The sequence below is a fragment of the Xyrauchen texanus genome, chromosome 17 (genome assembly GCF_025860055.1).
Source record: "Xyrauchen texanus isolate HMW12.3.18 chromosome 17, RBS_HiC_50CHRs, whole genome shotgun sequence".
Lineage (NCBI taxonomy): Eukaryota > Metazoa > Chordata > Actinopteri > Cypriniformes > Catostomidae > Xyrauchen > Xyrauchen texanus.
This window is the reverse complement of record NC_068292.1, coordinates 21,241,481-21,253,853: the sequence shown is the minus strand read 5'-3', so window position 1 is coordinate 21,253,853 and position 12,373 is coordinate 21,241,481. Positions and strand designations below refer to the sequence as shown.

Sequence of the window (12,373 nt, the reverse complement as noted above, 5' to 3'; positions counted from 1 at the left end):
TTTATCAACTAATGACTCCCCTTTTGCGGTTTAAGCAAATTTAATTAATTTCTTAGATACCATGCATTTATAAATCATACATGTCTTGAAGTTGGCCTATTCCGTATTTTTTTTTTCCCCACTTCAAAGCGTGACATCACTGTAACGAATGCCCAACTCGGAGGTACGAGCTTCCCAGGTCCACTTCAAGGCAGATTTACTTTAAATGTACAAGCAAAAGCTAGTAGTCGCTAATAAAAGCAACCTTTTTATGGTAAAAGAAAAGTGACAAAATTAAAATATCAACTTCAATTTTATTTACATTAAAACACAGAGTTTATTTACAAAAAGCACACAAAGAAAATGTTAAAATCAATTTAAGGCATGAAGACTACATGAAAATGTATTATCTATATAGTGTTGGGTAAAATGCTCCTGTCTGTCCATGCCTCCAGTTTGTCTCACTCATTCTCCTTGTTCAGTGAGAGAATCAGAGCCCGTCTGTCCATCTGGCTGAACCTCTGTTTTTCTGGGGTGGACACTTTGAACTTCATCTGAATGGAGACAACATGATACGATTGGGCTTAAGGTATAGTAGATGAAAGCGATAACAAGAAATGGAAGTCAACAGTGAAAAGAGGACTTCAGTTCAACTAAGAATACCAACTAAGGACAGCTATAACCTGAAGTTCAATCAAGTGCAATTACCTGCGAGTTACGGTCCCGGGGCGAATTGGCCTCCTTCAGCACTTGCAGAGGGGATCTGCCCTCGCCGATCAGCACTTTTTCTGTAACATTAAAAAGCAAATACCTTAATCAAATTCCTGAGTAGATATATTTTTTTCTCTTTATTGAAAAACAAAGCCCAGTCTACAATTTCCATAAATATTAGCCAAATTATCTACCTTCACAACCAGAGAGCAGCAGAAACATTAATGATGCTTGGTGCACGCAGTCACTCACCTCTCTGCCTCTGTTTGGAGTGCACAACAACATTGTTATTCTCGTTGGTGGCAGTTTTTTTGGAGAGTGGTGAAGACACTGTTGTTTTTCCACGCCCTTGTACCCCTCTTGCTCTGACACCAGAGGTTCCAAAACCCACGCCCAACCACTGGGGCTTAAAAACAGCCTGACTGGGACTACAGTTGTCAAACTTTGGACAGCGGATGATGGGCTGTACAGATTCAACTTGAGTGTCGGTGACTCGGCTGGATTTGCTGGAGTCAACAGCTGCTTGAGGTGTTGGAGGTTTGGTCACCTCTAACTGCTCATGGATCTGCTTTGGAATGGCAACAGTGACCTGATGGGGGAGGGACTTAAAGATAAGAAACAGGAAAAACAAAACATTAAAAACATGCAAAACAAAAACATTTTAGTTCTAAAACGTATTGAGATATCTACTGCCAACATAGGCAGCTGCCTTTTATATGGCCATTTAGACCAAACACATACTTGCATAAAAACAAAACATGGAGCAGGTGCCATGGGGCATGTCATTAAATAATTAGGTTGAAGCCAATTTAATGGTGCAACATTAACGGACATCATCTTGCGCATATTTACATAGAAATAATTACAAAAAAACAGCAAAGACTAAGGCAAAACCAAGTTTGTTGTGAATTGCTCCCAAGGCGAAATCCTAACCTAAATGGAACCTCATAAGAAAAGGACGAGGAATTTTTCCACATAGGCAGCAACTATGCATCACACAAATAGGGCTCTGCATGAAAGATGTGACTCACAATTTATTCAGAGGAAGTTTAACATGATCATGTGGCTAGCTAACGGCATAATAGTCTAGTGAGAATTAAATACATAAATGCTTGGGTAAAACTATAAATGTTTTAATCATTAAAAATTGACAAAGGCTGAATCTTCGAAGTTGCTCTGACTGCACTGAGAAAAACATATCTCAGAGTTTGTGCTTTAGATATGCTTCATTATTGAAACGTTGCACTTGACTACACACAAATAAATTGATAGTGGTCTCTAAAGTAATGTAATACACGACACTAAAGTATCGGGATACAATATATATATATAGAAAAGATCTCAAAATAGATCAATGTATGATTTTACTTTTATAGACAGCTCACCATGTCATGGAACGGTGAAAGTATATCAAAATCTACAAAAAACAAAACTACTTGAAACACACCTGCTTGTCAGATGTCTGGGATGAGACATCATCCACTTCAGAGGTCATGGCAGCTTCAACAGCAGGAGTGGATGAATCCATGGATTGTGGGACAATAGAGACAAAGGCATAGGAATGATCCTCATTCGGTTGCCACTCAGCAGGAGGAAGGGGAGTGAGAGGACGCTCCTCCAGAGAGGAGTAGATGCCTTCTCGACATACAAGAACACTCAAACTAAGCTCCTTCTTCAAAGGAGAACCACCAAGAAGCAGAGCTTCTTCCGCCTCTTCTAGCGAGGGCTCAGCATCCGCCTCCAGCTGAGTGTCATCAATAAGCACAAACTGACTGCTGCATATGGAACCGTAGCCCTTTGAAGGAGTGAGGACCTCAGTGGTAGACAAAGCATTTGTATGTCCATCGAGGATGCCTGAGTCCTGTTCCTTCACTAGAGGAAGCAGATGCTCTCTTTCTTGTTGCTTCTCCACACTGGGGAGGCTGAGATGTTTGGTGAAAGAGACAGGGGGGAGGGGAGCTGCAGACGAGTCGCCGTTCTTAATGTCGTTGAGAAAGAAAGTGCTCAGCCGCCGAGCAAGGGAAGTGACACTCACTGTAACGCAAATAAGGACGGACTCTTGAGATGTCTTTTTTTTTTATTTGCTTTAAGTCATGGAACATCATGCGTGTTATTTATGCTTTACGTTATGTCATGGTGGTAAATACTAAAAGCTCAAGTCTGTAATTTCTGTGCCACTATTAAGGCTGCACAATTACTTTTTATTTCCCTTGACATTGTAATTGGAAATTTCTATTAATACAATTTACATTACTATGCTTATTTTTGATTAATCAACTGCATTCCATTTTTTAAGGCTACACATCCAAATCAAGTCAACAACAGTACTACTTTATAGTCGTTTTGACAGTAAATGAAGACAGTGCCTAAACTGTTTACTTCACATTGACCCACCAAGCAAGCATGAAAAGCAACCAGTTATTCCAAATTAAAAAAATTAAAAGCAAGCAACGGACTTGTGACTGGCAACAATGCTCAATCACTGCAAAACGTGTTAAAAAGAACAAAATCAAAAAATTTGAGCAACATAAATGGACCTACATATGTTGCAAACATTGACACCTTTTACAATTAGTTACTTGTGGCATATGTAATTGTAATCTCAATTATGTAATTAATTGTGCAGCCCTAGCCACTAGTGTCACCAACCGTAATTACAAACTTACTCAAGTGGGTATAGCTGCAGGCCAGAGATCTCCAAAATAGTGCAGGGCTACTACAAATGGGGGTGACACATCCACAGTCGGTTAAATAAAGGGTTGGGTAAGGGGCTCTCTACATCTTTGCTGGCAGTTTGGAGCTCTCGCTCCTTTCGCAGCTCTGTCTGCAGCTATACCCTCCTCAAAATAATGAGTGCGTTTACATGCACAATCATACACTGTCACGTGAACACCTTATACATCTTTTCTTTAATGGGTTATGGTCATAAATTGTTTAAGCAAGAACTGGTCGGCATACCCAGTTTTTGCCCATTATTTAGCATTGCATGCAAACACATTTACTTCAATGATAATCGACTTATCCAATGTGCTACAGTGAATAAGGTCTATTGGTTGAGCCCAAGTTGCTGTGTTGGGCAAGTATTTTTGGCAAAGCAAACTGAGCAAAATTTTGATAATGCCTTCGTGTTAACACTTTTGCAGATATAAACCAATAAATGGCATAATTTATAGGAGTCTCTCCATATTGAGCTGTGATAAGACAAAATGAGTATTCTAATGTCGAAAAAGTTACCCACATAAGCTTTAAAAGGTGCACTCAGCAATTTATTTCCTCAATTAAAATGTTTTACTTCTATATAAATGAATAGTAATTTTGAAACAGGTATACAATTATGACCACTCATGTGAGATGTAGAGTTCAGTCATATCAGTAACCTTATAAAATATGTTTTATTCTACATGGGGCAGGGGCACATCATGGGGGCAGCCATGTTTGCATCACATGACCACCAGCTGAATACTACTCTTAATATCAGTAACTACCCTGTTATTGGAACACTTTCATTCATGGATTAAATTAATCCTGGCTTCCTTTGTGAATTTCTACAATGGCATTGGTAACCACATTTTTGAATGACGCATCCAGGCCACTAGGTATCAGTAGAAGCTGTACTTCAAAATATTACAGAGTGCACCTTTAAAGTGTGACCGATTTGTACTAATTCACTAAACTGCAAAAAAGCACACATTCTGAGAGGCTCCCATTCAGCTTGTGAGCCTTATAATTGTATTAAGAATGAAAAACACATAAACCCATCTTCTGCATGACTCAATGTGGAGTACTCTTATCTTACCCTTTATTGGAGTTCGGGCAACACCAGGCGTGGGTGAGCGGGGGTCAACAAATACTGGCCCAACTGACTCCACTACAGGAAGAGGGGAGTAAACCACACCCACCTACAGGAAAATAGAGAGATTAAAGAGTTCAAATTAGACTAAAGGTGTTTTAAAAGATCAAATCTAATTCATTAAATTTATGTCATCATGAGTTTTCAGGTATCTCAGTTATGAGTGAAAGTGTCCAATAAAATGGTGGTTAATGAGATTAATGGAGTAGTATTCAGCTGATAATGTGATCCCATCATGACAGCCCCCATGAGGAGACTCTCTCAATGTAGATTTAAACAGCTTTTATAAGGTTACTGATATAATTGGATACAAAATATCATGCGAGTCCTTGCGATTTTAAACATACATTTCAACATAATGATTCATTTCTTTAAAAGTAAAACTTTGAGGTCAAATGTACTGTGTGCACATTTAAAAAACACTGCTCGTGAGAGGCGATTTATATTTCACCTCACAAAGACAGACTAAATGAAAGATTCGTTCATATTTTGGAGAGACATTCCGATTTACGGTCTTGTTAAAGTGCAGTTTTACCTGTATAGGTGTGCGGTCGACACCACAGGACGGTGAGCGAGGGTCCGCGAGCTTTGATACACGCAGCGCTTTCAGTCGCTGACTCGGATCTGGCTTTGGTGTTGATGCCATGGTCATCTTGCTTTCACTGGCACCCATTTTTAAGTCTTTGTTTGAGAAGAAATCATATTAAAAACATTTAATGACAAACTGCGAGTTAAGTACTTCGCAATGTCTTCAGGAAGGTAGAATAATAAGTTATTAAAATCAATGACAGTAATGTACGAGACACTTGTTAAACATGTAGTACTATAATCCAATTAAAAATCAGTAGATCTCGCGAAGTAGCATTTTATCAACTGTTTAAGTCATCGGTAAACCAAATCAAACTCACCTTAAATCTCAACGTGTCCAAAAGCACAAAACAATATCAATTCTTTTTTTTCTTCTGTCTCTTTCACACCAGATCAGATCAAATATTTCTGTTCTGTAATATTTCTGAATGCGTATTAGCAAAGAATTATCTTCTCTCCAAACTCAGTGTGACCCGAGTGAGAGTTTTTAAATGGGCCGTTCTTTGTTTTGTGCAATTTTTAAACTAACCAATAGAAACAGTCGGAAACGCGTCATACCTGGGGCGTGGTCTAGCGTGGGGAATGCGAAGCCTTTTTACATAAGTACTCATACGTAGGGCTGTTCGATTCCAGAAATGTGGGAATCGACTCCGATTCCAAGTCCTGGTTTTGGAATAATAGAATCGATTCCAGATCCATTTAATCGATTCTTTTACGATTCCGAACAAATGGAAGCCAAAGTTAAATCTCATAATAAACAACTCACTACAAAGCATTCTTTGCACTGTTTTTAATAGCATGAATGACATTTACTATTAATAGGTCCATTCTAAAAACAAGTCAGGGCCTGTATGCACATACTACAGAGCGATTCTTCAATCCCATGAGATACTTTTGAGGGAAGTGGAGTAAATGCATCTGTTCCAAGAACTACCAAAAATAATCTTAAAAGCACCATTTAACTTACATTGAAATGTTCAATGGGGGCGATATTACACCGCAGCTTCCAGTCCTCCTGACTGATCACAGTGGTCTATATGATTAGTATATGAACGTGTTTTTACTCTCTTCTGTCAACCGGTAGACCTAATAACTATACAGTATAATCATACAGCTCAATATACGATATGTAACATAATTTGTCACTTCTTTTATTTAACTTCTTATCATTAATTAATTCTGCAATTCGTTTTTAATAATTTAGAACGTTTAATTGTAGGTAGAGTGTTTCAACTTCAAAATGATCAAGATATGTGTTTGTACAGCAAACTTAATATTACGAGATTAAAAGTAATGTAAATGACATGTTTATTAAAAAGAACAATATTTTAAATTAACAATAAGAACAAAGGGATTGTTCACCCCAAAATAAACCCTCTCATCTTTTACTCACTCTCATGCCATCCCAGATGTGAATGACTTCTTCTGCAGAACACAAATGGAGATTTATAGAATAATATTTCAGCTCTGTAGATCCATACAATGCAAGTGAATGGTGACAAAAACTCAGAAGGTCCAAAAAGCACATAAAGGCAGCATAAAAGTAATCCATAAGACTCCAATGGTTTAATAAATGTCTTCAGAAGTGATATGAGAGATGTGGGTGAGAAACCGATATTAAGTCCTTTTTTAATTTGTTTTTACTAAAGTGAACGTGTAGATATATGGTAGACAGAGGACAAAAATATTTATCTTTTTCCAGGAATATAGTAAGAAATAATTTTAATTTAAAATAATTTTTTATATTTCTTAACTTACAGAAAAGTGAGAAAATACACTGTAAATAAACTGAATTACAAATGTTATTTTCCAACCTTGCTGTCTTAAAATTATTATAATAATGCAATCCAGCGCCAACTGTCCAACATGTCTGTGATGCTGATGAAGGTTTTTGCTAACTTGGAGGATCTCATTGTAATATGTTGATCGATTATGGTGTTGGAAACAAAATTCTCTGTGTTGGTTACAAGAGTGGCAGATGTTGAGAAACGATTATCTGGAGTCATGGGAAAGGGAATTATCTGCTAATCCACTAGTGACCAAGATGTGGAAAGCATTTTGGAAAATCTGGGGGATCTTGAAAATAGGAGCAGACGAAATAACATACGGATTGTTGGAATTCCTGCACATGAAGAAGGCAGAGATATGATGAAATTCCTAGACGAGCTCTTCCCGGGTCTGCTCGACATAACAGACCATAAGCTGGAAATCGAGCAAGCTCACAGTGTCCTGGCTCGCAGATCTGCTGAGGGAGACAGGACCCGATCAATTCTGGCCAAATTTCTGAGATCATCCAATAAAGATCTCGTGTTGCGGGAGGCGAGGAGCAAAGGAAAGATTTCTGGGAAGAATCACAATGTTTTCTTGTTACCGGACTTTGCGAATTCGACAAGAGAGAAACGCGATCGATTCAAGGAATGTAAGAAACTCTTACATCAATGGAAGATCGCTTTTGAACTGATGTTTCCGGCCAAACTGAAAATAGATACTAAGGATAGCCGCAAAGTATTTACGTGTCCCAAGCAAGTACTGTCCTTCATAGAAACAATGGGTGAGTAAGCCATTTGATGTTTCTCATGTGGCTCCAGAGTGGATTAAATTGCTGTACTTACTTTTGGCTGTCTGAGGAAGTTGGGCGGCATTTTTGTTTCTGTTGGTTCCGCCTAGCGGCTGGAATTTGTTTTGTGGAATAACACTCCTTCAAGAAACTTTTGATTGATTGAAGATTGCTTTTACACTGAAGTTCCCAGCCAGATTGAGAATGGATACCTAGGATGGCCACAAAATATCTACATGCACAAAGGATTTTTTTTATAAAGTTGACGGACTGAGTAAGTCATGGTGTATTTTATTATGCGGCATCCAATTGAATTTGACTCGCTCAATACACTCTTGATCATCCGAGGAACCGGGACACCTGTTTTGTTTCTTTTTGTGCTGGTTCTGCCTAGTGGCTGGAGTTACTTGAAGGATAACACTAACAATGTAACGATGATAAAATGGGGCTAATATGATCACATTTCTTGGTTCTCATCAGCACTCTGGCTGCTGCATTTTGAACCAATTGAAGTTTCATTATTGATCTTGCTGGACATCCTTCCAGTAATGCATTACAATAATTTAGTCTTGAGGTCATGAATACGTTTTTCGGCATCAGCAACAGAGAGCATGTGTCATCATTTAGCAATATTTCTTATGTGGAAGAATGCTGTTTTACAAATATTGGTAATTTGATTTTCAAAGTACAGATTGGTATCAAATATAACACCTAAGTCCTTCGCTGTTGAAGACGATGTAACAGTACATCCATCGAGAGTTAAATTATATTTTAGCAGCTTATTTTTAGAGGTTTATGATCCAATAATTAGTACTGTTTATTGTTTTGTCGGAATTGAGTAGAAGGACATTTCTGGCCATCCAATAATTGATTTCAATGATACACTCTGCTAATTTGGAGAATTGTGAAATCTCATCAGGTTTTGAAGAAATATAAAGTTGGATATCGTTGGCATAACAGTGGAAACGTATTCCACAATTCCTGATAATATCTCCCAGGGAAAGCATATACAAGGAGAAAAGCAGAGGCCCTAAAACTGATCCCTGTGGCACTCCATACTTTACTTTTTTTTGGTTTGAAAATTCCTAATTTACATGGAGAAAGTGGTAGCGGTCTGCTAAATAGGACCTAAACCATACTAATGCAAGTCCAAAAATGTCAACATAATTTTTCATCCTATTCAAGAGAATGTTGTGATCTATAGTGTCGAAGGCAGCACTAAGATCTAAAAGCACTAGAAGAGAAATGCAGCTGCAATCAGATGATAAATGCAGTCTCTGTACTGTGATGAGACCTAAATCCTGACTGAAATTGATCATATATACTATTTCTCTGTAGAAATTAACATATTTGGGAGGATACTTCCTTTTCTAGTATTTTCAACATAAATGACAGATTTGAAATCAGTCTATAATTAGCCAGTTCTCCAGGATCAAGTTGTGGCTTCTTAATAAGGGGTTTGATAACTGCCATTTTAAAGTTTCTTTGGACATGTCCTAGGAAAGAGAAGAGTTAATAATATTTGGAAGAGGTTCTGAGATTACAGGGAATACCTCTTTTAAGTTGGTATTGGATCTAACAACCATGTTGTGGCTTTTGATGTTTTGATAAGTTTTGTTAGCTCTTCATGACCTATGACAGCCAAGGATTGAAGTTGTTTATGAGGAAAATTATGAGACACTGTTTTCTGAGGTACTGTGACAGATGATTGCATAATTCCAATTTTGTCTGAGGAAACTGAACAGCTTTATATCGGCTGGAATTTGTTTTGTGTAAGAACACACCTTCGAGACAGTTCTGTGAATGATTCTACACATTCTTTGTGTTTATTCTGCCTTTTGGCTGGGTTTTATTTACATTTACGCATTTGGCAGACGCTTTTATCCAAAGCAACTTACAGAGCCCTTATTACAGGGACAATCCCCCTGGAGCAACCTGGAGTTAAGTGCCTTGCTCAAGGACACAATGGTGGTGGCTGTGGGGCTCGAACCAGTGTCCTTCTGATTACCAGTTATGTGCTTTAGACCACTACACCACCACTCCAGTATTTTACAAAGTATTATCTATTATGTAATTTTGCCACACACAATTTGTGCAGAAGCACAGGACATGAGCAATCCGATAGTAAATTTGTCGTGGGAGCTCTTGTAGGGCGGATATGGACCTTTTGAGTTTAGAGGAATGGACACTGATTGGCGCTGTCGTGTGCAGGGTTAATGCGCACGTTTTTATTTTTTCTGTTTGTTTGGTTCGCTGGGGGGTTTGGGGGTTTGATTGTTGCACTAATGTTGGAATGTGGTCTGTATAATTTTGTTTTTGACACAAATATTTTTTTTCTATTATATAAAAATGTCAAATGTTAATATGAGTGGATTATCTCTCTCCACGTGGAATGTGATTGGGTTGGGGCACCCCATAAAAAGAAGGAAGGTTATTTATTTTCTTAAATGTAAGAAATATGAAATAGTGTTTCTTCAAGAAACACATCTTTCCTCGCAGGAAGCTTAAAAATTTGGGAAGATATGGGGTGGGTATGTTTCTTTAGTGCTGGCTTAAGTAAGAGCAGAGGAGTCATTACATTATTAAGTAAACATCGACAATTCAAATCTCTCAAACAGATTAAAGAGAAATGAGAGAGAATCATTATTGTTATAGCAGAAATTCAGGGGCAAATGTTGTTTTGGCTAATATTTACATGCCTAATGTTGACAATCAGGACTTTTTTTATTGATCTTGAAGGTATGTTGCAAGCCACTGTCACCCCTCATGATATAATATTGGGAGAAGACTTTAATCTTTTGATGGAATCATTCCTTGATCATAGTGAAGCAAAAGTGTGTAAGCCACCTAGAGCAACATTGACGCTTCACAGGCCGTGTAAAAATCTTGGTCTTGCAGATATTTGGTGACTTTTGAACCCATCTGGTAGGGACTATACATTTTTTTCAGTCCATAAGATTTATCCTAGAATAGATATTTTTTTAAAAGTCCCTCATTTATTCTGTTGCTGATTGCTCAATTGGAAACATCTTAGTCTCAGATCACACCCTTGTGAATTTAGAGGTGGTGCCACATATGCAGAAAAAGAAATCATATAGTTGGCGCTTTAATGTACCCGTTTGCAAAATCCTGATTTCCAACAAATGTTAAAGACTGAAATCAGTGTTTATATGGAGACCAACTGGTCCTCAGTATCTTCTGTGGGTGTGGCTTGGGAGGCAATTAAAGCGGTTCTTAGGGGTCGGATCATCCAGTATGCCTCATTCACCAAAAAATTTAAAACATTTGAACTTGTGGAGTCGGAAGGGAATATTAAAATACAGAGGCGGAGCTGGATGACATCTGATGGCCTCAGAGAATTGACCCGATACTATTTTGTCACAGAAAATGGAGTTATGGTTATTCAGGTCAAGACCATTCCCTCAGTGAAATCTGCTGGTGGTGAAATTTTTACATCGGCCATTGATATTAATAATGCTTTTAAAGATTTCTATCTTGATCTCTATAGTTCCATGTCTTCGTCTACTGATGAGGATATTAGAAACTTTGCGGAACCATTAGAACTCCCTAAATTGAATTGCAATTTAAGATTTTACATCGATTCTATAGGACTCCCTCTAGATTGTATAGACTTGGTCTCAAAGACATTCCCACCTGCTGGTGATGCCAATCAGAAGATGGGGACATAACCCATGTTTTTTGGGTGTGTGTAAAGATTCAAGATTTTTGGTTGAGGGTTTAGAATTTTATTTGTGAGGTGTTGGCTGCTAAGGTTTAATTTTACCCCAGGCTCTGTGTTCTAGGCAATGGGGCAGTCATTAATGTAGGAGATGGGTTCATGAAGAGTTGGGTCCTGGCTGGTGTCAGGATCGGAAGGCAAGTCATCCTTAGGGGATGGAAATCAGCTGGAGCGTGTTTGTGTTGGGTGGGAATGTTCGGTGGGAAGGGTTTAGGTTTATGTAATGTGACTCTGTGTTTCCTGTTGTTTATTGGATTTGTCATTGGCATCAATAAAAATTGTTAACTGCAAAAAAAATTTAAATATTTTTTTTTTACCATTATATATATATATATATATATATATACACCACAGTTAGTTCCGGTCCTCGAATCTGATTGGACGAGAGACGTTCCATGAGCACTGATGGTGTGACAGCATCAGCACTCAGACACTTCACTGTGTGTATCACTCCGCTTGTGTTCGTGCTGTTCTAAAGTAAAGTGTAAGCGTAGTGCATATGTGTTAGGAGTTACTGTCTTTTTTTTAAATTACATATGTTAGCCAGCAGGTGGTGGCAAAAGATTATTTTTGTGTGTAACATGAGCCAGTTGGTGACATAAAGTGAATCCGTTTGTCATAGTTTACATAGAACAGCGCTCTTGTGAGTTTCCACATTGGATATATACTGTTTAAAATGGCGGAGGACATCGCTGTTTCTATAGTGAATGACATTTGCGCACTGGCTACCCCGAAATACAGAGTAATACCCGCTTGGACGTCTATATTCCACTGAGAAAGCTGACCTTCAGAAAGCTGTAAGCATCTCTGACTGAGTGTGCAACAGGTGATGATCGCACACACTCCATCTCTCTCTCCCCCTCTCTCTCTCACACACACACACAGACAAACACACACATCATCCGTCTATCCTTGTTTATCCAATGACTAAAGAGAACATTTTGAATTA

General features: G+C 38.2%; 1 protein-coding gene across 2 annotated transcripts; it reads right to left on the bottom strand.

Annotated features, from left to right (window-relative positions):
* Nucleotides 1-279: 279 nt before the first annotated feature.
* On the bottom strand, nucleotides 280-5,618 carry cdca3 (cell division cycle associated 3). 2 transcript variants are annotated; one of them, XM_052147503.1, is made up of 7 exons: nucleotides 5,449-5,618; nucleotides 5,076-5,221; nucleotides 4,487-4,589; nucleotides 2,138-2,724; nucleotides 943-1,294; nucleotides 688-767; nucleotides 280-533 (listed from the first exon to the last, which is right to left on the bottom strand). In XM_052147503.1, the coding sequence occupies exons 2-7, from the start codon at nucleotides 5,211-5,213 to the stop codon at nucleotides 441-443; spliced, it is 1,353 nt and encodes a 450-aa protein (XP_052003463.1). In that variant the 5' UTR covers nucleotides 5,214-5,221; nucleotides 5,449-5,618; the 3' UTR covers nucleotides 280-440. The 2 variants fall into 2 exon arrangements, with proteins under 2 accessions (XP_052003463.1, XP_052003464.1); XM_052147504.1 differs by having other exon boundaries at nucleotides 943-1,279.
* Between the last annotated feature and the right edge of the window lie 6,755 nt (nucleotides 5,619-12,373).